This window comes from Populus nigra, chromosome 19 (assembly GCF_951802175.1).
Source record: "Populus nigra chromosome 19, ddPopNigr1.1, whole genome shotgun sequence".
Lineage (NCBI taxonomy): Eukaryota > Viridiplantae > Streptophyta > Magnoliopsida > Malpighiales > Salicaceae > Populus > Populus nigra.
Window position 1 is genome coordinate 2,627,117 of NC_084870.1, and position 24,937 is coordinate 2,652,053.

The following is a 24,937-nucleotide window of genomic DNA, read 5'->3' on the forward strand; positions in this document are numbered from 1 at the left end:
TGGTTTCTAAACTATGAGGGTTAATTAATTAGTTTCATTAAGCTACAAGGACTAAATCATAATTAAATCAAATTTTTTGTTACCTTAAAAAAGCCAGCACATATGATCCGTTCAATTGCCTGATTTGGTATTTTCAAGAAATAAAATACTGAATCGAATGAAACTGGACATTGATATGTATCCAAATAAATCTCAATTAATTCTGTTTGGCTACATGGTGCACCTATGGTGCAACCTGCGTTCCACATCCAAAAATATTATTTATGGTGTTTTTTTCATTCAAAATATAGACTGTTCTAGTTATTTAATTTGCGTTTTGTAGTGGGGAATTAAAAAAATAGCAAAAAAAATGAAAATGGCCATGTTCTTAATATTTGTTCGAGGAAAAAAACTAAATAATAAATTGAAAATACCATGCATGTATTTAACTAAATAAATAGTTAACCTACACCTTGTTATGGGTTGTAATATTTTATTAGAAAAATAAAAGCACATGTTTTTTGAAAAAACATCATAATTATAAATTAAAAAGTTCAGGCATGCATTTAATTAAATCAATTGAGAACCACATGTAAAAAAAATATTGGAGTTCCAATTGGACCTGCTACATTATGAGCAATCACTCACACTAATTAATTAAATAAAAAATCAAAAGAAAATTATCTGGTAAAACTAAAATATAGATAAGCTAGATATCCAAATAATATTTTCAATTAATATAGAAATTATGTCTTGCTAGCACGTTTAAAATATAACAAAGTTAGAATCCTATACCCACATCATATCAATTAAATTAATTTAATTTAATTTACATTACAGGTTTTACAGATTAACCATGACTGGTACGTGTCAATTAAAAATGTCATCATTTTAATATGTCACCCAACATGTTTTTGTCCAACATGACTTTCTAACAAATCAATATTTTTTTTAGTTAGGAGGAAAATGATTTGCCCGTCGTGTATGTGAGTCGTGTATGTGAGCTTATTTTTTAACTTTAAAAAAATGTTAAGACAAATATGAAGATAGTGGTATGTTAGGTGATATATTTTAAAAAAATAAACAATTAATTTAATTTAATTTAAAATCAAACTCCCTTTAAAATAAGGCATAAGTTTAACAAAAATAATGAATTTAAAAATTTGAGAAAGCTTGGATTATTTTTAAAATTAATGAAAAAATAAAGGATAAAAAACCAGGTGAATCTTCAAAAACTAGGTTAATCACTATGTTTTGGGTTGGCAAACATTATCCCGAACACAAAAAAACTTCATGACGCTAGTATTTTTAAATAACTCAAAGAAAATTTGAGACTCGGGTTATCGAGCCGACTGAGTTGAACAATTTCAAATAACTTAAATTGAACTTAAAATGTAAAGAATGAACACTTGACGATATGATAGAAAGATATAAAACAAAGATAACAAAAAAAGCCTCTAGCAAACCCGACAACCAACTTGGATCAACAAATCAAACACATGACCTGAGACATGAAATTAAAATGACACCAAATAGGAAAACAAAAAAAATATTGGCAAAAAAATATTTGAAAAAAATGCTTTAAAAAAAGACTGAAGTCAACTCGGGTTAATCTTTTATATTTATGATCTAGTTCATGAGACTGGATTGATTCCATTAAATGCAAACCCCAAAAAAATATAGAAGCAAGATTCTTAATCAAACAAATATTGATGGATGAAATTGAGGAAAAAAATCAATAAAAAAAACAATTCAAAACAAAACAAATAGCAATTAAAAGAATTAGAACTAAATCTGACATAAAAAATAAATGAAATTAAATGTTTAGGGATATAATTAAAAAAAAATCAATTAAGAAAATGATTAAAAAATAGCAATTAAGATAATTAGAATCAAATTTGACATAAAAATTAAATGAAAATAAATGTTGAGGGAAGTAATTGAAAAAATAAATCAATTAAAAAAATAATTCAAAATAAAAAATAGCAATTAAAAGAATGAAAATCAAATTTGATAAAAAATAAAAAAAATCAAATGACCAAGGATGAAATCAAAAATAAAATCCAATTAGAAATAATCAATGTAAATAAAAAAAATTTGAAATTAAAAGAAGAGGGACTAAAAGGAAAAAAGAATTTGAAGGGATGATATAATTTTTTTTATGAATAGTATGCAATATGAGGAAGAAAAAGAATGAAAAAAAGAAAAAGAAAAAACTAGATTGAGACCAAACCGGTGTAAATAGACATACACACGCCACTTAGCATGGTTGACTCAGTCATGAGGAATTGAAAAGCACCTTGGATGACATTTGTTTCCAGCTATGAGGCATAGCATGCGCCGCTCAAATGCGATAGGACACCTCACTCATCTATGTCTACGCAACACACGTCAGTAATTTTCTTTTTATATATATTAAAAGACCAAAATAACCCCTTTTAAACCCCAAATTAATAAAAACAACCATGTGTGAAAAGCAAAAAATACCCCAAAGAAGATTTGATAATAACATAAAAACATATTTGAAAATACAAAAAAGCCCTTAAAGCAAAGGTTTAAAAAATTAATGTTCTGCAAAAAAACATAGAAAATCTCATTACATCCCTGAGCAACAGGAATATCTTTTTCCTTTTCTTTTATTTTGTTCAAGGGCAATGTAGTATTTTCAAGTCCAAAAAATTTACAAAAAAACTGTTTACACCCTCCAAAAATTATACATTGACATTTATATCCTGTAAAATAACTATCCCCCCAAAGCAATCAATAAAAATTCTTTTTTCAAGAGCAAAATGAGAAAAATACTATGGATTGCTTCCAAGTATATCTATAATTTTTAGTCAATGAATAATGTGATAGGCTAAAACTATCCATAATTTTTCTTAAAATATAAAAATGCTTTGGAGGTGGTCTTCTACTAGTAAAGTGTGGTCTAATTATAGGTTTGACTAATGATTAATGCACCTTGTGAAAAATATCAAAATAATCCTAATTCAAAAACATGCAATTTTTTTTATGGGAATAACAAAATAGTCATTATATTGTAGCGGTGAAAAATAAAATGTGAAAAGGGCTACAATAAATTCTCCTTTTGTTTTAGTTGTTTGTTAATTTTTAATATATTAAGCAGCATTGTATAATTTTTTTTCTTTTCTTTTATTAAATCAATTTTAATTGTGTGTCTATTTTTATTATCATTTGATTAATTAAAAAATTAATTTTAATAAATAAATTTATTAAACACAACTAGATAAATGGTTCAAGTTGCGAGATAAAATATTTTGATTTACATCCATCTCTTGATTTTTTCAATTTTTTTAATTATTATTAATAATTTTTTTTTATTTTTATATATAATTCTCATTTTACTTAATTAGATGCTTATACGAGCTTTTTAATCTTCATTTAGAATGTTTTATATGAGAAAACATGTTGAATGTTGAAGTTTTTTTTATTATTAAAAAAATATTCGACCTACAACGACAGGTATAATAACTTCTAAGACACTATTGTGTTATCTTATCGTGTAACAAATGGATCTACTAAATTAGATTCAAGTTGTTCTTATGGTAAAGGCATGCTATACATCCTCATCCCCGTTCATGTGTTAGAAAAAAAAAAAGAGGATTTGTTCGACCCATATCATATTTTTTTTTTTTTTGGATTCGAGGAAACTTCACTTTTCGAAAAGCGCACTTTGTGGATCCAGGTAAGTGAGTAAAACCCCGGCTGTCCCAGACTCTTACAAGAGGTGTACGCCCTAATTCGAACTCGAAACCTACTGTGCAGATCTTAAGCTCTTTGCCACCACACTACACCCCTTGAGGACGACGCATATCATATCAAACAGGAGAATTTTGACATCCAGTAATACATAAATAAAATCCTCCTCCGAAAGAGCCTATTTTTAAACTATGATCGTATAATATAAGCTGATTTTCATCCTAGCTGTCTTTATTTTAATTGTGCTTGTAAATGTAAATGAATGGGATTTTGTTCCAAGAAAAAAAATAAAAATTCTCATGCTTCATTATTCATGTAAACGACGCCGTCAGAAAAAAGGACAGCCTACGAAAAAAAAGCTCTCGTGTTTGCTTCCCTCTGGCTGCCGCGAGGCGAGAACAGAATACCAAGGAAAAACCAGAGCAAAAATAAGGTCAAAGCAAGCACAATGGCTTCCACAGGTGGTGCTGCCCCAGGCACTTACACTCCCACTCCCACCAAGAAAACCCAACGTTCTTCATTCTTCTCTGACTCTGATGTCGACTGGCTTCGTCCCGATGGTCGTGGTTTCCAGCAGTGCCGACCTGCTTGTATATATATATTTCCCTTTTCTCTCTTTTTACTGTTTTTTTTTTTTCTATAATTTTCCAAGTAGTAATTAGCTTTTAACCATCTTCTTTGATTACACTGAATGGTCACTTTTTTTAAGCGGGTTTTCTTTTAATCTTCTGGGGTGTTGTGATTTGATTGTTTGAACTTATGCTGGCATGCTTTCCCTATCTCTGCTTTCTTCTTGTGCTTTCTTTTCTTTCCTTTATAATTATATGAAGGGTTGTCAGCTTTGATGTTTCAATGTTAATATGTGCTTTTGGGTGTCAATGAGTGTGAAAGTTTGTAAATTTCAGTTTTTTGGCTTCTTTTTGTTAATTAATTTTTTTTTTTATTATCTTCCATCTTTATGTTCCATCATCCGTTAAAAAGATGCTGGTTTTTGATTGTGTAATGGTGTTATGCTAAGACAAAAAATGTTGAATTGGTTCCTTGTTGCTGGTTCTTCATTTGTTTTTTTAGATAATTTGAATTCTCTTACTGTAGGCATGAAGTTTCGAGAAATTGAGGTTTCTGTGTCTTTTTTTAGAAATCTTGTTTAATTTACTTGGCATGATATATTTACATCGGTTAGCTATGCCTTTTTTACACTGCCTGCCTGTCTCTGCCTCTTTTGTTGTTGGGTGCAAACTTTTCAGTGGTGGGTTGAGCACACCCGTGGATGAAAGTGATTCTCATGTTCTATTAGTAGAGTCGTTTTGCCATAGATGCTAAATCCCATCAATTTCTACTTCAAATGGATGACCTCCGTCTAAAATATGAATGTAGTTGGTCAGCACTGAAATGAAAATTTTATTTTGGATCTGTAAGGATGTTGAGGTTGAAATTTTGATTCTTAATTGAGAGAATGTAGCTCATATTTCAACTTTTTTTTATCTGCTTGTATGTACCATACACATAAATTATCTGTTTTGGGATTATGCAGGCATGATATGATTGTTGTCTAATTTACTTGAACTGAAATGTTTTTCGTTTGCAGTTTTCAGGACTGGTGCGGTGAATTCTGCTGCAGGATCTGCATATGCTGAATTTGGAAATACAAAGGTCATCGTTTCTGTGTGAGTATTGCCTTCATTTTTTTAGTTATACTGACATGATGGAACCATGATATGAGATATAATTAATACAGCAACCTTCATAATATAAACTTAATTTTACATTGTACTGCCATTTCTTGCTTCAGGTTTGGGCCTAGAGAAAGTAAGAAAGCAATGGTGTACAGTGATGTGGGCAGGCTTAATTGCAATGTTAGCTGTACCACTTTTGCCACCCCTGCTCGTGGACTGGTATGTTAGCATGCATCTATAAAATTTTTGATATTCATCTTCAAACTCCTATTATCTTTTTTGATATATGATGCCCCTTTTTGTTAGGGATCAGATAATAAAGAGTTCTCTTCCATGCTTCATAAGGCTTTGGAAGGCGCAATCATGTTGGAAACTTTTCCCAAGACAACTGTAGATGTGTTTGCATTGGTGTTAGAATCTGGCGGCAGTGAGTTACATTTTCATACTAACCTCTAAATCTGGGTCTGTTTTGGGGGAATAAAGGGGTGAAGAATGAAAATAAAGACAGGTTAAGAAAACGTATGCCTAGCCTGGGTGTTCCTTTGGAAAAGAATGCTATGTCTAGTTTGCAGAATAGCACAACCACCTTTATGACTTGCTATGCAAATCTCGTACTGGAAATGTTGTTCTTCTGTTTACCTTCCAAAGCTTTTTCATGCCTTTTAAGTTTGCTTGCTTGTTTCTACAGCCTGTTTTTTCAATACAATTTTAGTGGCTATTAAATTTTTTTTTCTTTAAACTCGTTAACAAGATTATGTTTTTGCAGGTGATCTACCTGTTGTAATATCTTGTGCAAGCCTTGCCTTGGCGGATGCAGGGATTATGATGTATGACCTTGTTGCTGGAGTTTCTGTGGTATGCATCATGCATAGACTTGAGGTTTCCTGACACTGTTTCTAGTTGTTATCTATCATGAAGTTCTTACTTTATATGCATATACACAGTTATCCATTGCAAATTAGTAAAATATCTTCTAGTATTTATTTTAATTAGTCTGCTTGGTTATTGTTTGATGTGGATAAACCAACCCTAATCATGGGACACAGAACGGCAAATCTCAGAGCTTACAAAAAATCATGCGCAATGTAGTTATTGATCATTGTTCTCTTCCAATATTTTGACCTGCCAACTCGTTTTGCTGAATGCTTAAAGATGAGAATGCTTGGGACCCTTAAATCTACCCTTTAGGAGTTGAATTCTTTATTCAAATATGATCTCCAATTCTAGTATTTTATTTTTGGTTTCTTTCTTTCTTCCCCCCCCCCCCCCCCCCCCCCCAGGCTTGTGTATATGTCTTCTCCTTCATTACCCAAAATATTTACTGATTGAGTTCAATATGTGATAAATTTTGTTAAATCTAAAATCTCTTATTACTATCTCTGTTTGTTTGTTTGTTTTGAAAATGTGGGGTTTTTCTAGTTTGAGCTTTAGTTAATATTTTCACGTACTTATTTATTGCTGAGAATTGATAGAAGTAAGAAGTGTTTTAATATCTTAAGTAGTAGAAACTTTATTTGGGTGTTCGATGTAGTTTAGTCTTTGGGGTAAAACACTTTGTAACGGGTAGTTTTCCCAAATTTTGAACTAGAAATGGGAATTAACTGAACTGTCTTTTTCTGACATTTGTTCATCTTAGCCTGTTCCTTTGTTCACTTCAGAATTTGTCACTTTTAAAAGGCCATCTTGTCGTAAGTCCCGTTGAACCTGGGTTATTGGAATGAAAATTTGTAGACATTTAAATTATTGCACTTTGCTAAATAACTACTCATTGATGGCGATTGTGCTTTGACCCGGCTTTTATGAATAGATGGAGATCAGAAAACTTAGGTGGTCTCATTAATATTTGTTGCCTTAATGCATTTATTTTTTCCATAGCCTGGTATTGCTTGGCTCTTTGACTCTGTAGAAATATTCTGTGGCTGTTTGTGACTAAGTTGATGGTGACGCAGCAGAAACATATTAGTGCAAGGATGGCTCATCAAGCTTTCAGATGTCTTTACAATGCTGTGCATTTCTTTACTTCTTTCAAGATATATCCAGCTGATTTAATGACCTGAACTCGTTTGTTTAGTTCACAGTTGTTTCCCATCAAATTTTCATGTTTTGTAAATTAGATTCTTTTGTTTTGCAGTCTTGTCTTGGTAGAAACCTCATCATTGATCCAATTTTGGAAGAGGAAAGTTTTCAAGATGGAAGCCTGATGATCACTTGCATGCCTTCTCGTTATGAGGTCACGCAGCTTTCTATTACAGGGGAATGGTCAACTGCAAAACTGAATGAGGTGCGTCATCTAAACTGCAAACATCATTTGTCAAGCTATAGGAAAAACCATATCCCATTCATGGCAGTATGCAATCTAAGGTGTGTGCAATTTGGCTGTACTGATTTTGCTTTTCACAAACAGGCAATGCAGCTTTGCTTGGATGCTTGCTCAAAGCTGGACAAGATAATGAGGGCTTGTTTGAAAGAGGCTGCTTCAGCTTCACTGGATTAGAAAGAACCCCTTTGTAGTAATGTTGCTAGTATAATATAGGTCACCTTTTAGCTGTTTTTTCTTTTTCTTTCCCTCTTTAAACAACAAATAATCATCCATTTTTGTGAGAACTTTCAATTTTCCTGATTAATGCTCACCTGTCTCTACATTTTACCTTTTTTAATCTCTACTATCGATATATTTCTGTTGCCTGTGTTTCATGTAAGCCAGCTTCTTACACCAGTGGAGTGGTGTTGAATTTTTTGTAATGTATTCTAGTCTCATCTTATGGTCACTTATCTCCCTATACCAAGGTGATTATTCTGTAATTGTTACATTTTTGTCGCGTAGGCAATCTCATTTGGATTGCTTTTCTATTATTTATGATAAATCCAGCATTAAAATGTTGAAAACTGAGGTTACAATGCTTTTAATCTGCTTTGCAAAGGAACCTGGATGTTAGTTGCCTTACTAGAATTATTAGAACATAAACTGAAATAGATAGGTGAATCCTTGTTCACCCATCACAATCCACTATGGACATGTTTTTTCATTTTGATCCTCAAACTCCTAATTTTTGCAATTCTATCCATATTTACAATATAATGGTATTTTTTTTTTTAATGTGTAATCCTTCCAATTTACGTTACCTCCCGCATGGTGAGTTTTGAGGGATGTTTAAAGAGGGTTTCTTGCGAAATCAGAATTTAGTTGGGGTTAATAAAAATACAAGTTAAAATAATAATCATAATTGACGAAGAGCAAAAGTAGAGCAGAAGTACATGCTCATTTAGATTTTGGTGCGGGAAATTCAAGTTTCATTCTTGAAGTTTCAAATTGTCTTATCATTTAGTCAACTTATTTTTCTTTCTTTATTTTTAGTTTCTAGAAGTTGAGAGAGGAGAAAAAATAGTGGGATAATCACATTTTAGCTATTAAAAAACTCGAAATTTGTAACAATGAGTTATTCTCTAGAGGAGTTCAATAAAATTGATGTTTTCTGTAAATATATTGGAAAAAGTTAAATCAGGACTCATTTTATATAGGAGTGTGCTTGTGGTTATTTTTTAAAGTATTTTTCATTTGAAAATATATTAAAATTATATTTTTTTTTATTTTAAAAAAATTATTTTTGATATTAACGCATCAAAATGATTTAAAAACACCAAAAAATATTAATTTAAAGTAAAGAAAAAAATAAATAAAAAATTTAATTTTGTTCAAAAACGTTTTTGAAATTAAAAAACAAACAAGGCCTAGTTTTTCTTTTCCATAATGCTTTGAGAGATTAGTTTAATTTGTCTCTAATTTTTCTCTTAATAAAAATACTTTGTTATTAGTAACTACAGTTAGCCTCTAAAATAAAATATATGAAAATGTATAAAACAAAAAGAACAGGTGTAAAATATTTGCTTGTGCAATTATTTTTATTTCAATTTTAAAAAATAGCTTCTCGCTAAATTAGTATTTAAGCTTTTTTTATTTACCAGTTCTGATATTTTTAATTTATCTTATAAAATATAAACAACAACTTTTTGTTTCTCAATTAAAACAATTATAATGTATAAAAATACATAAAAAATGCAATTATTTTATTTTCTTGCGCTAGAAATTAACTTAAAATTCTAGCAGGTAAAAAACTAGGACTTGTCTATTTATTAACGAATTACGCTACAAACTCCTCCTTATTTTAAATAAATTTCTTTCCCGGTTTCAAATAAATTTCGCTTATTTTCAGCAAAAGTATTCACACACTCCTCCTTCCTACCGGGCCAATTGTTGCCTGCTTCAAACTTCATTGAAGTCCAAATAGTGATGGGCACAAAGCCACAAATACTCTCTTGGTTCTGAACTTGGATTGATTTTTATTTCTGCAATTTATTGATTAAGACAAGTTCCAAGCAAAAAAGAAAAAAAGAGTTGACTGGGGCAAATTCACCTTGGAATCAAGCTGCTACTTTCTTTGCTGCTGTCATGAAAAGATCTGGAAAGATATATGTGCCGTGGCTTTTTAACTTTTTTTGTTGGATAGACTTTTTAGAACCTCTCTTCCATGGTGATTCCGTGTATTTTCTTGGAATTGTCACAAACCATTCATTCATACAAGAACACAGCTATACCTTCCGGCCACCACGCAAATAACCGGCATCATTAATTTCCAGCGACCCTTTTCTTCCACCACGATCAAAAATCAATATTTTTTTTTTAAATGTTGCCAGATCATTGCAACAGTGAGAACCCAACATTCCTTTTTTGCTAGCAACAAATGCAACAGTGGTAGTGAAAGCTTGAGATTTACACAAACCATCACATACCTTCACCTAACATTCAATAGCACAGGCACCATATGCCGTGCATTTATCAACAATGACATCCCAATGGTAGCGTTTATAACTTTTCTCACCTTGTGTTATTTTCTCTTAGACCACTGCTTAACAGTGTCTAATCCATTGCCTTCCGACGAAGAATAACCCAAGAAAGAGCTGTTGAAAGTTACTCTATGGAGCTCCTCATCAGCTATACTGTTTGGTTTTGCATACCTATTTTCAACATTTATGAGCCCGGCCGGTTGTAGTTTTCCCCATGTATGGAATTGCGTTTATGAGCAGTGCGTTTCTCTTCTATGTCCACTTGATTTACGATGACCGATGGGGTTATTGGGCTCGCTGCAGTCTTGAAAGCATCAACATTCTTCACTTTTGTGGTTCCATTGACAAGGATATTAATTATTGATCGTGATACCAGCACTTCAGAAAAAGTCTAGCAATGCTCGGGAGCAATATTGCCAAAACCTCTCTTGGTACATTAACGTGCCTCATCATACCAACGGCCTCTGTTTTCTTCGAGTATTGACTCGTTATTTGAAAGATTTGAAGGGAAAGAGGAGACCAAAACTTGGAAATTTGTAGACAAGAGTTTAGCATGGTTTGTACTACTTTAATCAACTTAATTATCATGATTTTTTAAAAAAATTTATTGCTTGCTGTTAACTAATGCAGCAAAGTTTGTGCTTTGATGACCTTATGAAAAAAAGAAAATAGACATATCTATCCCTTGTAAAGAAAAGACATAACATATCTAAGGCGGATCTAAGAAGGGGTTAACATGCATGGTGTTTGATGTAAATTCTTTTTATGTTTGTCGAAAGAACTTTGCAATGTAAGATTAAAGTTCTAAATTAACTGGTTTAAACTTTGAATTTAGTACTAAATTTGCTTAAATAATTCTAAATTTATATTATAAAACTTTATGATTATCAATATAATTAAATCCACTCAACGAAAGAAGTAACCAAATAATTAAAACAATTTGAATGTAAAGTAAACTCAATAACTTAGAAAATAAATATTTATATTTATAAAGTGATTTATACTCTGATTACATCCATGAAGTGAAACTTCTAGATAACGAAATATTTTTTTGGTAATTTTTGGGTTATAAAATTAAAATTACAAACTTACTAATTACAAAGAAACTTGATTATCGCCTATAAAATTATTATTTATTATTCTATCACCTATAAAGTTATCGTTTATATAGACTTATCATTTATGAATTATCATTTATTATTGAAAAATCCTAAAAACCTGATAAAACTACAATTAAGTTATTTAAATTTGAGTTGTTGTCGATTGTTGTTGTCAATCCTACTTGCAATCCATCTTATAAAGTTAGTTGATTGATGCTTTAATTAATTGTTTATCAATGGCTGATAACCTCTTATATTTCAAGATTTTTTTTCATAATCTCATGTTTATAAGAATTGTTGTTGTTTTTTAATTACGTGTCATGTGACACCTTTTTAAAAGTTCATCTTATATGCATGGTTTTTTATATGTGGCAGTAACTTTTATCTTTTAATTTTTTTTAATTAATCCTACTTATAATATAACTATTATCATATAATGTTTATTTTTTCACATATATTTTTTTTTATAGTATAACACTGGGTTGTCGCTGTCAAAAAAAAAAAACCCTTGATCTTTGAGTGTGTTTTTAATTTTGTTTTATACATCCAATTTTTTGAGCCCCAGTTCCAATTCCTTAATCCGTCTTGCGTGAATAAATTTTATCCAAGTTTATTTATTAACCTCCCTTTGACAAATAAATTTCTAGCTCCACCACAATGCATTGTATGTTATTAGAGTAAGTCAGATTAATTTTTTCTAATCTTAAAAAAGGTGTAAAGATGTTAGGAAGTAAAATTTTTTAAAATATTAAGATAATAATATATACTAAACGATATATTATTTGCAGAAAAAAAAATATTAAGATGGTGATACATTAGCTTGATCTAGGCTAACCATGGTTTAACTTGTGATTCGAAGTATAAGATTGTGATAATTTCATAAAACTTTAAAAAAATAAAGGAAGCCCAATCCTAATTAACTAAATATAGAAGATAAAAAAAAATATTCAACTAAAAAAATAATCAAAAAAGATATATATATATATATCATGAAGTGTGCACAACATACTTATATTTAAAAAATTGATTTAATTTAATTTAAAATAATATTTTTTTAAGAAAGCTAAATTTAACAAAGAGCAACAAATAAAAAGACTCAAGATAATTTAAATCATTTTCAAAATTAGAGAAAAATTTTAAATAAAGCAAATAAAAAAACAGAGGCTAATTCCAATTAAACCAAATGCTGAATGATAAAATTAAGAAAAAACATGAGCTTAAAAAAAAACAAAAACAATTAACTCGAACAAATCTCTTAAACTCTGAGTTAATATCTATAATTCGCAACTCGTTAAATCGTAAACTCGAGTTCAATCAAAAAGCTTAATTCAATGTTGAAGGAGGATTAAATCGTAAAAAAAAATTTATCAATTTAAAAAATTTGCCATGGTAAAAAAAAACAATAGAAAATGAAGGAGGATTAAATCATAAAAAAATCAATTTTAAAAATGATCTCAAATAAAATAAATAGCAATAAAAAACCTCTAAGACCACGTAATAATCATAAAAAAATAAAATAAAATAAAAGTCCAAACAAGCTCACGAGGTAAGGTAAGGAATCTCTTGTTGTAAGAGCAATAAACTCATTTTATTGTGTTGTGCAAGTGAAATATAAAACCAAGTTGCTTTGGGTAATTTTAAAATAACCAATTAACCCTATTAAAATATCCAATTATCTCTAATAGATAATTTAGTTTTTCTAGAATGGTAAAATAGTAATTTTATTATTCCAATCCATGGTAAATCAAGACATGTGAATAATATTTTTTTTGAGGAGTTTTAGGTTTTTTTTAATATCACATTATTTAGTTACAAGAAAATAAATATAAAGTTATATTATCTAAAAAAGTGTAAAGTTAGTTAAAATAGAAGGGAACCATAATTTTCACAGCAATGCTTTTATTGAAAGTTGAGATGTTAAAAACGTTTTTTTTACTTGCTTTTTGATAGAGACCTTAACTTCTAATTATAGTTTCGAAGCTTGGATCGGTTCAGTGGGTTAACTTGAGATTTGGTTGATCCAGGCCGGAAATCAGTCTGAATTTAAATAAAAATCCACTGAAAAATTAACCTAATAAAATCTAATTAACCCAACAGATCGACTTGAAATTTAGGTACACCCGGCTGAAACCTGAACTCTTTCCTTCTAATCTCTTGACTCAGGCAGTGAAGTAAATTGTAAATGAATTACCCTTTATATTTTTCCAAGAAATATCTTTTTAATTATAAAAATTAATGGACAATGATTTTTAACCGTAGGTAGCATCCCAAAAGGCATCTTTTTGATGCTTTATGAGGTTCATTAAGAGACCGTGTTGTTGCCAGGTGTCTTGTGCCTATTCGAGGGACAATCTTAGATCCAGCGACTGTGTATTTATGAGCTGGGTTAAGAAGGGAGGTGCCAAAGCCGACACCCATCAGTGATTAGTACCTCTTTTGTACTTTCTTCCCCTCTTTCCTGTGTTCGTATCTCCGTACCTGCTAAAAAAAATAAAAAATAAAAAAAGAGCAGAAAAAACCTAACATATTGAACTTCTGGCCTGTGGGTCAAAATTAACATTAATTAACAACTATTAACATTAACAATTGCAAAAAAATAAATAAATGAAGGGTGTTGCAAAACAATAATCTATAAAACATTATTTATTAGAATAGTATTTTATGTTTTATGTTTTTTATTTGATTTTTTTTAATTTAATTCTTTAACAATCTAATTTTTTTTTCTAATTTCATTTTTCAATATTAGGTTGTTTTGAGAATTGTGTTTTATGATTTTTCTCGATTTGTATTTTATGAATTTACCATGATCTCATGATTTAAGTCACTGATTTAACATGTTAGTTCGAGTGGACTTGATTTGATTTTTATTTTAATTGATTTTTTTTATTTTATCATTCAATATAAAGTTGGTTAGAAATTGGACTTCATAAATATTTTATATTTGCTTTCTAAAGGGTTATCACAATCTCATTACCTAAATCACTGGTTTGACAGGTTAACCGGGTTAAATCTATTTATTTTTTGGATCATTTTTTAATTGAATACTTTTTAATTGGGCATCGTAATCATTTTCAATTTGCTTTAATGGGTTTATCTTGATTAGGCTAACCCGGATTGTGAGTTAGTTATGTTGATTCAATTTTTTTTTGTCATTTTTAATTGAATATTTTTTTTTCCATTTACCTCCCTCCAACAACTCAATCTTTTATTTATTTATTTATTTTTCAATTTAATCTTTCAATATTAGATTATTTAGGAATTGAGCTTCTTAATGTTTTTCAAATTGTTTTTTATAGAGTTATCCCGATCTCATGATCCATGTGACGAGTTTAACAGGTTAGCTCGGTTTAACTTGGGTTGTTTTTCTATTCTTTTTTAATTGATTTGTTTTTCGATTTCATCTTTCAAATTGGATTGGTTATAAATTAAGATTCATAATTTTTTCTGTGGTGTTATCATGATTTCATGACCTAAGTACGGGTTTGAGAAGTTAACCAGAGTTGACTCGAATAATTTTTTTTATCCTTTTTTAATTTAATATTTTTTTCAGTTTTATCCTTCAACATTAAATTGATTATGAATTCATTTTTATAATTTATTTTGATTTATTTTATATAGAATTATTATGATCTCATGATATTAATTATAGATTTAATTATCATCTCAATATTAAAAAAAAATTATCATTCAATACACTTGTCAGACCAATATTTAAAAACAAGATAACAATATATGAATATTTTTTAAAATAAAAATAAAAATAAAAATAAAAATAATTTGATGTACATCGTAACCCGGGTCAATAATAAAATATTAACGCAAAGCACGTGCACCCATGATTTCTTTTTTGAGGCTTTGATTTCTTGGTCCCTTCATTAGCCATCAACGTATAAAATCCAGCCTGTTATTATTTCGGGAAACAACCGTTGGATGGCCATGATTAAATGCTAACACAGGGGTTGTGTGTGTGTGTGTGTGTGTGTGTGTGTGTGTGTGTGTGTTTTTCCCATTCACTTCAGCAAGGTGCTTGGTTAGGTTCAAGAAACTTCTTGTCTGTATGTCTGCTTGTGGAAGGGTATTTAATTTTCCATGCAGTAACAATATAGATATTAATTACTACTACAAGTAACCGAATAAAAAAATGTAAAATTGCTAAACAATCTTTGATTTACTTAGGGTTTGGTTATTTGTATAACTGATCATATTGATAAAAAAAAAAGTTGAGAATTTGGGTCGAGAGGAGATAAAAATACATTTTTTTTTATTTTTAAAAATGTTTACATATAAATAATTATCAGAAAATATTTTAAGAAGCATTTTTGCACTGGTTAAAACTTAAATTTATTTTAAGAAATTATTTTTTAAAATTTTGGAGAACCAATAAATCTGAATATTTCACTTTGAAAATAAAGGCCATGTTTGGCTTATTTGCATTACTATTTTTTTTTCTAAACTAAAGATCTTTTATTTTTGTTTATATATATATATATATATATATATATATAGAGAGAGAGAGAGAGAGAGAGAGAGAGAGAGAGAGAGAATCATTGGCATAGTCAAGAAATTTTCCAATTTTTTTAATCGGTATTACATTTTCTTCTCAATAAAAGTATAAATGGTTAACTCAATTTCTTGATTATGCTAATCATTGGCATAGTCAAGAAATAGTTGAAATCTTATGGAAATTCAGAGTCTTATCAAGTTTAAAATATTTCAATTAATACCAGGTGAAAAGTTTCTTGCTTTCTAAGATTAATGAATCATATTTATTATTTTTATGAGCATCTCCAATATTCTTTTTAACAGTCACATGTAAACAAATAGCAATACAACTAGATAATTATACGTGCTACTCTGCGAGTCCATTCAATTTTTTGTTAAACATAAAAGAATATTTAGACATTATTAACATATTTTCTAGCAAAAAAAAAATTATATGAAGATTGAATTGATGTGACATAGTTGACTTTACACATGTTTAAAAACAATCCGAATGACTGATAAAAATATAATTTGACTAAAAAAATCAAAATGATGTTATTTTTTAAATATTGAGATAACAATATATTAGATCTACTTGGATTTACTCGAATCAACTCAGGTTAACTTATCAAATCTTAAACTCAGATCATGAGACTCGGATAATCATGTAAAAAGCAATAAAAAAATTTATTAAGTTCAATTCTCAATCAACCCAATATTGAATGATAAAATTAAAAACAAAATTCAATTAGAAAAATAAGCTGAGTCAAACCGAGCCAATCTACTAAAACTTAGTTATGAGACAGTGATAAACTTATAGAAAAAAATTAAATTAGGATTGTTTTTCTTTTAATTTTTTTTATGTGAATTGAACCTACAATTTATTTATTTATTTAAGAAATTACTTATAATTTTTTTATCATTTTGTTTAGTGGCCACTTAAATTAGGTTAGGACAATAATTCTCGTTGAAGTTGACTCTCCTCAGGCTATGATCCATTAAAATCTAAATTGTTGATTTTAAAATTAATAGTATGAATTTATAAGTAGATTATAAATTAGTCCTTCTAGTTCTGCCAAATGAATTAAATAATCTTTCTAATTTCAAAAACTAATTAACTAGTACCTTGGCTAGTGTTGACCATGCTTAATTTAATATTATTTTGTTTCAATTTTTTATTTTCTCATCAATCTTTTCATAATATTTATTTATTTTGTATTCTATTTCTTAATACAACTAAGAACAAAATAAATTGGAAAAAAACATAAAATTTTAAAAAGGACTAAATAGTTATTTTTTAAAACGAAACACACTAAATAATTTGTTTCTCAAGACTAAAGGTACCAAATTTATAATTCACTCATGAATTCATGCATGAAGAGTTACTGGCAATGGAGTGGAACCGCCATTAAATTTAGTTGCGGTGAAGAACAGCGTGAATCAATGGCAGATTCACGTGTCAAGATGCCATAGGCAAGCGAGATCAGAATCTATCTCAGTCAACTCCTCGGATCTTTACAAAGTTAACTATGAAAGTGAGTACAAAAAACCAAGGACAAGAACAGAAGCCTCTTCCTATTTTTGGACACGCTCACATGTCAGTGTCTCTTTGTCCCTCTCTTCTGCCTCTCCCACTCTTTTCCTTCGATTTTATCATTAAAAATTCATTTCATAAAACTACTATATAATTTCTTTTTTAGCTTCCCTTTCGTTTGCTTTGTATTCTCAGATTTCAAAGCTGTTACAATATTACGAAATATGTTTACTATTTCATACATGCTATAGCCATAGCCAACATTGTTGGCATACGAGGAGATTGAATTAGAAGAAGGGTTTTTTTTTTTAATATATATATGATATTCCAATAATGGAAACTGTTCATATTCGATTTCCTTTTTTTTTGGAAAATTAAATTCTATCTGTGCTGAAAATCAGTAACAACTGGAGAGAAGCATAGCAGATGGAATTGAGCATAATGAAAGGACTACTTTGCAATGCAAGAGCTCTCTCTCTCTCTCTCTCTCTCTCTCTCTCTGTTAATGAAGTGTTAATATCGTTCTTTCTGCTATGTTCACAGTACAAAATCAATGTGTTTTGTGGGTTTGCTGTCATTTGAATGCCTGTTAAAAAATGTTTTTGTTTGAATCTATGTATGCTCCTACGCTTAATGCAGAACAAATACCCTCATGGTGTGAAACGGTTTTAAATTTACATTCGTTAATTATGCTTCGATTATAAGGCAAGAAATCACAGCTTCTGCCTTTTGGTCTGATTTCAGACACTTGTATAAGTATGATGGATGATGTATTTGCAGGTTTTTGAGCACAGGCTAGGGTGCGTGCCGTAATCTTAGGGGCTGTGTTTCAAACTTGTCATAATTCAATACAGCATAAAGGTTCTTTACGGTTATCAAAGGTTACAGATTCAACATACATTGAATTTATGGAAAATCCTTTCAATGAGGGGGTGTATGTGTGTGTGTCTTAACTGTTTGCAGATTTAAGGTAGCATTAAAAGAAATTTGTTCACGTGTTTGGTTTGCATCTTTCCTGAAAAGGCAGGATAGTCTTTTTCTAGCCAGCTTGATGTCCAAGTTGATGCAGATTTTTGTATATTTTGTTCACATGATACCTGGTTTAAGATGAGGCCATAGATTTGCTACCTCTTTGATTGCCTCTTGTGGCTTTAAACTACTGTCTTGTCAGTTTCAGTTGATTCAGCGCTGCAATATATGCCAACCAATAAATGATTTTTAGTTGCCCTTATATTTCCACACCTTCGTCTTTCTTGTATTGCAGATCAAATCCCATAGTTGAGGCCACAGCTTTATTCTCAGTGGAACAAAATGGGTTTTGGGAATTCAAAATCTGTAAGGTTTGTGCCTTTCCACTTCTTTAATTCTATCAAATTTCTAATTTTGCTCCCAACTTTTATACATAATAAGTCTCCAAGTGCTAGCTAATTTTGCTGTCCAATTTAGATAATTGAATTCATGGGCTCGATCACTTCCTAAATTTGAGACTTGCATGTAACGATTTTTCAGGTTTAGAGATGATCTTGAATTAAGCTTACCACCGGCAGTGAATGGAGATGGTGCAATTAAGCTTAAATACAACATTGATGGAACACAAATGTCAGACTCTAGTAGGAAGACGATGTCTCAGATGGAGGTGTCTGGGAAGACTGGAAAATCATTTAAAGCTAAAATACTGTCTAGAGTTTTCTCTGAGGATTATGATAGAGTGAAGAAAAAGATATTGGATCCTCGAGGAGCATCGATACGGAGATGGACTAAGATCTTTTTAGTAGCATGCTTAGTTTCCTTGTTTGTTGATCCACTTTTCTTTTACTTGCCTGAAGTCTGGAATGAATTATGTATTGATATTGGCATTCCCCTTGAAGTAGGCCTTACAATTGTTAGATCAATATCTGATGTCTTCTACATGATTCAGATTTTAATTCGTTTTCGTACTGCTTATGTCGCGCCTTCTTCTCGTGTTTTTGGGAGAGGAGAACTTGTTATAGATTCTAAAAAGATTGCGTTAAGGTACCTACAGAAGAATTTCTGGATCGATCTTATTGCAGCCTTGCCTCTTCCTCAGGTGTGCCAACTCTGTCATTTTTAGTTGGCATATAAACAGGCACAAAAAGGGTTCCACCGGTTAATCTTGTTGCTTTATGTACATTGCAGGTGTTAATTTGGATTGTTATCCCCAATCTTAGTGGTTCAACGATGAGAAACACAAAAAATGTCCTTCGTTTCATCGTCATTTTTCAGTATCTCCCACGACTTTTTCTGATATTTCCACTCTCATCGCATATTGTCAAGACCACTGGTGTTGTAACAGAAACAGCATGGGCAGGAGCTGCTTACAACCTGATGCTTTACATGCTGGCTAGCCATGTAAGTTCGAAGTAACCTTTTCTCTTGACGAGCTTTAGATTAGCATAGGTTTTGTCTTGAATAATGGAGAATTCTAGCTGTCTCTTCATAGTAGTTTTAACATTTAGAGATATAGAGTAAAAAAAACTCTTTTTAAGTGCACCTGCTCTGTTGTTCGCTTACAGAGAGAGCATACCTATATCACTTGATGACTCTGTCAGAATTGTCCAGCTTTGTTAGTGTTTCTTCTTCTTGTTTTTTTTTTTTTTTTTTTTTTTTTTTTGTCTTTGCTAGGGTTGATGAAGCATATGACAAGCTATTTCTGGTCAAAGAAATGGCTTTGGGTTGGTCAATTGAGCTACAAGTTAAAGCAATGTGTGTGGCTGCGTATAAGCTAAATAGAGACCCTCAACCTATTCATTTCCTTGGTGCAAAACAGGTTTTAGGAGCTTGCTGGTATCTTCTATCGATTGAGCGACAGGAAGCATGCTGGAGAAGTGTCTGTAATCTAGAGAAGTTATCTTGTGAGTATGGATTCTTTGATTGTCGTCGGGTGCATGACAGTCCTCAAAGAGAATCTTGGTTCAAATCAAGCAACATCACAAACTTTTGCAACCCAGATAATAATTACTATCAGTTTGGAATATATGGTGATGCGTTGACATTTGATGTTACGACTGCATCATTCTTCAACAAATACTTTTACTGTTTTTGGTGGGGCTTAAGGAACCTCAGGTAATCTGCATTCTAACCTCAGGTAACCCAGAGGATCACTGCTAGGATTTAAGCGCATCATTTAAAATCCAAACTCAACTTTTTTTAATAAAAAATCAGATATTAATGGTACTGTTTTATCAATGCTCCTTAACATCAACCCTGCATGCAGCTCACTGGGGCAAAATCTTTCAACAAGCACTTATGTGGGTGAAATAGCATTTTCCATCATCATTGCAACGCTTGGACTAGTTCTCTTCGGATTGCTTATAGGGAATATGCAAGTAAGTTCTTCACATTTTTATCAATGCCAGATTTCTGTAGCAAATTTATAATGCCATATGAATCCTCCCATGTCCTAAAAACTGAAGCTGCACAACTTGTTTAGGTTTGCCTTAACATCGACCCTTATTCTTAGACTTTTTCCCAGAACCGAGAAACTGATGACATCAGAGAATTCAGAAAATGCCTTTTAGTCCCTTTGCATTGCTTTCGTTCTCTGAAATGCTTCTTTAAATTCTCAGAAATCCTTGGGTTGCTACACTACATGTTATTCACTACTGGTATACGTTGTACTTGCAGACATACCTACAATCAACAACAGTTCACTTGGAAGAGTGGAGAATCAAGAGAACTGATACCGAACAATGGATGCATCACAGGCAGCTACCGCATGAGTTGAAGCAGTCTGTTCGGAAATACGATCAGTATAAGTGGGTGGCCACTAGGGGCGTTGATGAAGAAGCTGTTCTCAAAGGCCTGCCCATGGAACTGCGAAGAGACATCAAACGCCATCTCTGCCTTGATTTAGTTCGGAGAGTAAGTCACTGTATCGAACATTCCTTCATGCACAGTTACACTTCAACTCAACAGGGGTGTTGCTTAATCTATTCGTAGAACTAGACATGGATGATGTGGTTGAAAAGAAAACTTTGTAATAGCATTGACAGGACAGAATAACTTCTGTTGGACCAGTTTAATTGACAACAGAATCGATTACTTAACTCTGAAGAGCAATTTAATTCAAGCCATACACAGTACAAAAGGCAGAAATTGTCTTTTATCTGCTTAGATCTTTATGCAGCGATTCAAGGTAGACCTGGACCACATAATTTAGAATTGAAGTACTCAGAAGTGCATTAACGAGGAGGAAGTTAGTGGTTTGTGCCTACTATTATTATATGATTGAAATGTATTTCCTTATGAAATACGCAGGTTCCGCTATTTGATCAAATGGATGAAAGGATGCTAGATGCAATATGCGAGAGGCTTCAACCAGCGTTGTGCACTGAAGGCACGTTTCTTGTGCGTGAAGGTGATCCTGTCAATGAGATGCTGTTCATAATTCGCGGCAACCTTGATTCCTACACAACTAATGGTGGCCGAACTGGATTTTTCAATTCCTGCCGACTTGGTCCAGGTGACTTTTGTGGCGAGGAACTATTGACATGGGCATTAGACCCACGCCCAAGTATCATCCTCCCATCATCTACACGCACAGTTAAAGCTATTTTGGAAGTAGAGGCATTTGCCCTCAGTGCAGAAGACTTGAAGTTTGTAGCATCGCAGTTTAGAAGACTTCACAGCAAGCAACTAAGACAAAAGTTCCGGTTCTACTCACACCATTGGAGAACATGGGCTGCCTGTTTCATACAAGCAGCATGGCGCCGGTATAAGAAACGGAAGGAAGCGACTGACCTCAGAGCTAGAGAAAATCCAACAGCTGCCGATCCTGAATTAACATCACCAGGGTCTGGCTTATCCATGTATGCAGCAAGGCTGAAAGCAAGCGCTAGAAGGGGTGTCCTTAAGCGTTCCGGCTCAGATTCAAGTGTTTTGAGCTCACTGCAGAAGCCGGACGAACCAGATTTTTCAGTAGATGAGGAATGATTATTACAAGTCTCCCATGCTTGGATGTATAGATTAGCATGTTTATTACAAGTCTTTTATGCTATTATTTCATTATTTGTTCATAAACATTATAAAGCTATATACAGTCAGGACAACCTTGCGAATTAAACATTAAAGCAAGCCATTTTATCATTTGAAGCGATCCATGAATCCTAAGTCGAAGTTGACTTTAAATCTGGTTTTGAAGATTAAAAGGATAAAATCAATTCCTATTTCACAAGTTGTTATGATTTTTCTGGGACGTTGCATTGCAGACTGGTTTTCAGGTAGAGGGACTCATCGTCAACTCTTCGGCAATGATTTTCCTGTTGGAGCCCATTAGGACACTCAGCAATTGCTTCATGTTTCGGTACTCAAACCAAGTCCATCGTTCTAGTCTAGTAAAGGATAGCTAGTTTATGCATGCTCAATTAGCGATCGGATCAAATATATTTTTTTTTTAATGCAAAAAAAGAATTTATAGACATTGTCAAACACAGTTTCTAGCAACAAGAAGAAAATATAATTATAAATTTAATATGTGTATTTAATAAAATAAATAGAGAATTATAGGCATCAAGAAATATTAAATTTTTTTTGCTAATGATATATAATTGAAAATTAAGTTGTAAAATATTTATCAAACTGGTATCTTTAGAAATTCTTTTAAAAAATATTAGCTGGATGTTGAAATTTGGAAACTAAAAAAAATATAAAATCTCCCTAAGCATCACATGCGGTCATTGAAGCAATTGATTTTTTTACAACCCAACACGCAGCAATCTTACTCTTGGCAATGATTTTTTTAGTTAGAGCACATGCGGGCGCCATTGAAGCAATTGCTTGCTGTACTCTGCACACCACCTCCTGGAAGAGTGGACCATATTGTCTGAAATGGTCTGCCTTTGAATTTGAAATGAAAGGCAAGGTGAATGCGGCCATGTTGGAAAATACAGGGACATAAAAAATCATTGACAAAAACGGTGCTCTTTCTAGCAGAAGGTGCAAAAATGGCTGACAACTCCAACAAAAGCCACGCCGATGCTTAACTATGTGTTTGGTTAATTTAATATAAGCGTTTTTGTAAGAATATATTTGTATTGAAAGGTTATTAAATTTAATGCTTTTTCAAACTCTTTTTTTTTTTTTTTCACATTTTCAACATCAATATATTAAAATTATTCAAAAACATTTAAATAAACATATACGTAGTTCTCTTCGCTAGTATTCAAATTAGACGCTTCTGACTTTCAAGATTTTAAGAGTTGTAAAAGTGTTTTGGATAAAATAAAGAAGATGGGGGAAAAAAAGAGTTAATTCAATAATTCTCGGCCAACTTTCGGAGCCCATAATCTTTGACCTAGCACGTAAATTTGAACAAACAAGTTTTATATTTACGTATATCTTTTATAATTTCCCAAGGACCATCTTTTTTAGGCTTTGTCTATAATTTGTCCAAGGGTTTCTTTTACTCCAGTCTTTGCTTATACTTCAAGCTTAAAAGGGAGTGATTGCCTTGCCGAGAAAATGACATCGAGAAAGTAAAAGCAATCAAGGGGGAAAAAAAAAACCTCTCTCCCTACCAACCAAGCCCTTTTTCTTGGAATTATAGAAAATTACGATAAATATTTGATATATTATACATATAATTAAATCGTGTGGGGAAAACATTGTGGATTACAACAGTAATCCACAATGATTCTTCTCCTTTTTTTTTTTTACTTTTCCCTTTTTTTTTTCATTTTTTTTCATTTTTTTTGTTCTACTTTCTTATTTTTTATTTTTTTTTCATTTATTTTTTTTTCAAAATTATTTTTGTTGATTTTACCTTTTAAATATTGACCTGGTTAAAATTTTGCTTTGTAATTTTTTTCTTTAAAATACTGTAGATTGCTGTGATATTTTTCCACTTAGTTTTTCTATTTTATTTTTTTATTTTTTAAAATTATATTTGTCGATTTTTTTTAATATTGGCGAAAGCACTGTATCTTTCCTCACAAAACACTGTAAATTACTACAAATCATTTTGTTCAATCTCTAAGTTTTGGATCACCAACACAACTTTTTTTTTCATCATGAAATATTTGCTCCATCATGCCTTTAATTTCTATTACTTATCTAGCGCTGGTTCACAATTATAACACTATCAAATACATTTATTTTATAAGCCCGCGGCAGCGTGCGGGCATGTCATCTCGTGTATCTTATGATAGATCAGTGTGTGTTTATATATATATATATATATATATATATATATATATGTGTGTGTGTGTGTGTGTGTGTGTTTTTTTTTTTTTTTTTTTTTTGCTTAAAAGTCCATGATTTAAAGGGTCAAATACAAGGTAAAATGCCAAGGCTTGATAAAATGCCAAGCCCAAGTGACATGAGTTTGACTTGCTTCCAGGCCCAACATTCTTGGGTTCAGCTATGTGTTCATCCCAAGTGCATGTGAGTCTAGCAAAATGCCAAACCAAACACTCCTAGATTCAGCTACACATAGAGTCGATAATCTTTTTAGGTTTTATGTTGGGCCACGATGATTTGTTTGTTTATTCTTTTGTCTTTTAACATAAAATGTTAAAAGTCAAGAATGATTATCTCTCTATATCTCTAGGTGTATAAAAGTCTTCTAAGAGCCTATCATATTTCTA

General features: G+C 31.4%; 2 protein-coding genes across 3 annotated transcripts; both read left to right on the top strand.

Moving 5' to 3' along the window:
• The first annotated feature begins 4,015 nt into the window (after positions 1 to 4,015).
• Positions 4,016 to 8,177, top strand: LOC133679615 (exosome complex component RRP41-like). The gene is made up of 7 exons (XM_062102266.1): positions 4,016 to 4,289; positions 5,288 to 5,366; positions 5,492 to 5,594; positions 5,682 to 5,802; positions 6,142 to 6,230; positions 7,507 to 7,656; positions 7,780 to 8,177. The coding sequence occupies exons 1-7, from the start codon at positions 4,148 to 4,150 to the stop codon at positions 7,867 to 7,869; spliced, it is 774 nt and encodes a 257-aa protein (XP_061958250.1). The 5' UTR covers positions 4,016 to 4,147; the 3' UTR covers positions 7,870 to 8,177.
• A 9,338-nt stretch (positions 8,178 to 17,515) lies between these two features.
• On the top strand, positions 17,516 to 22,439 carry LOC133679380 (protein CNGC15b). Of its 2 annotated transcripts, none has more exons than XM_062101959.1 (8): positions 17,516 to 17,795; positions 18,598 to 18,673; positions 18,843 to 19,401; positions 19,491 to 19,703; positions 20,122 to 20,417; positions 20,569 to 20,680; positions 20,979 to 21,215; positions 21,612 to 22,439. In XM_062101959.1, exons 2-8 carry the CDS (start codon positions 18,645 to 18,647, stop codon positions 22,284 to 22,286), a joined length of 2,121 nt encoding a protein of 706 aa, XP_061957943.1. In that variant the 5' UTR covers positions 17,516 to 17,795; positions 18,598 to 18,644; the 3' UTR covers positions 22,287 to 22,439. The 2 variants fall into 2 exon arrangements, with proteins under 2 accessions (XP_061957943.1, XP_061957944.1); XM_062101960.1 differs by lacking the exon at positions 17,516 to 17,795 and adding an exon at positions 17,825 to 18,214.
• Positions 22,440 to 24,937: the final 2,498 nt, after the last annotated feature.

What these genes read in the sequence shown, in the direction of transcription:
- LOC133679615 (XM_062102266.1), top strand. Translation starts at nt 4,148, where the DNA reads ATGGCTTCCACAGGTGGTGCTGCCCCAGGCACTTACACTCCCACTCCC. An exon ending in ACAAAGGTCATCGTTTCTGT is followed by an intron (nt 5,367 to 5,491) that starts GTGAGTATTGCC and finishes TTCTTGCTTCAG; the next exon opens with GTTTGGGCCTAGAGAAAGTA. An exon ending in CCACCCCTGCTCGTGGACTG is followed by an intron (nt 5,595 to 5,681) that starts GTATGTTAGCAT and finishes CCTTTTTGTTAG; the next exon opens with GGATCAGATAATAAAGAGTT.
- LOC133679380 (XM_062101959.1), top strand. Translation starts at nt 18,645, where the DNA reads ATGGGTTTTGGGAATTCAAAATCTGTAAG. An exon ending in GGGAATTCAAAATCTGTAAG is followed by an intron (nt 18,674 to 18,842) that starts GTTTGTGCCTTT and finishes ACGATTTTTCAG; the next exon opens with GTTTAGAGATGATCTTGAAT. An exon ending in TTTACATGCTGGCTAGCCAT is followed by an intron (nt 19,704 to 20,121) that starts GTAAGTTCGAAG and finishes GGTGCAAAACAG; the next exon opens with GTTTTAGGAGCTTGCTGGTA.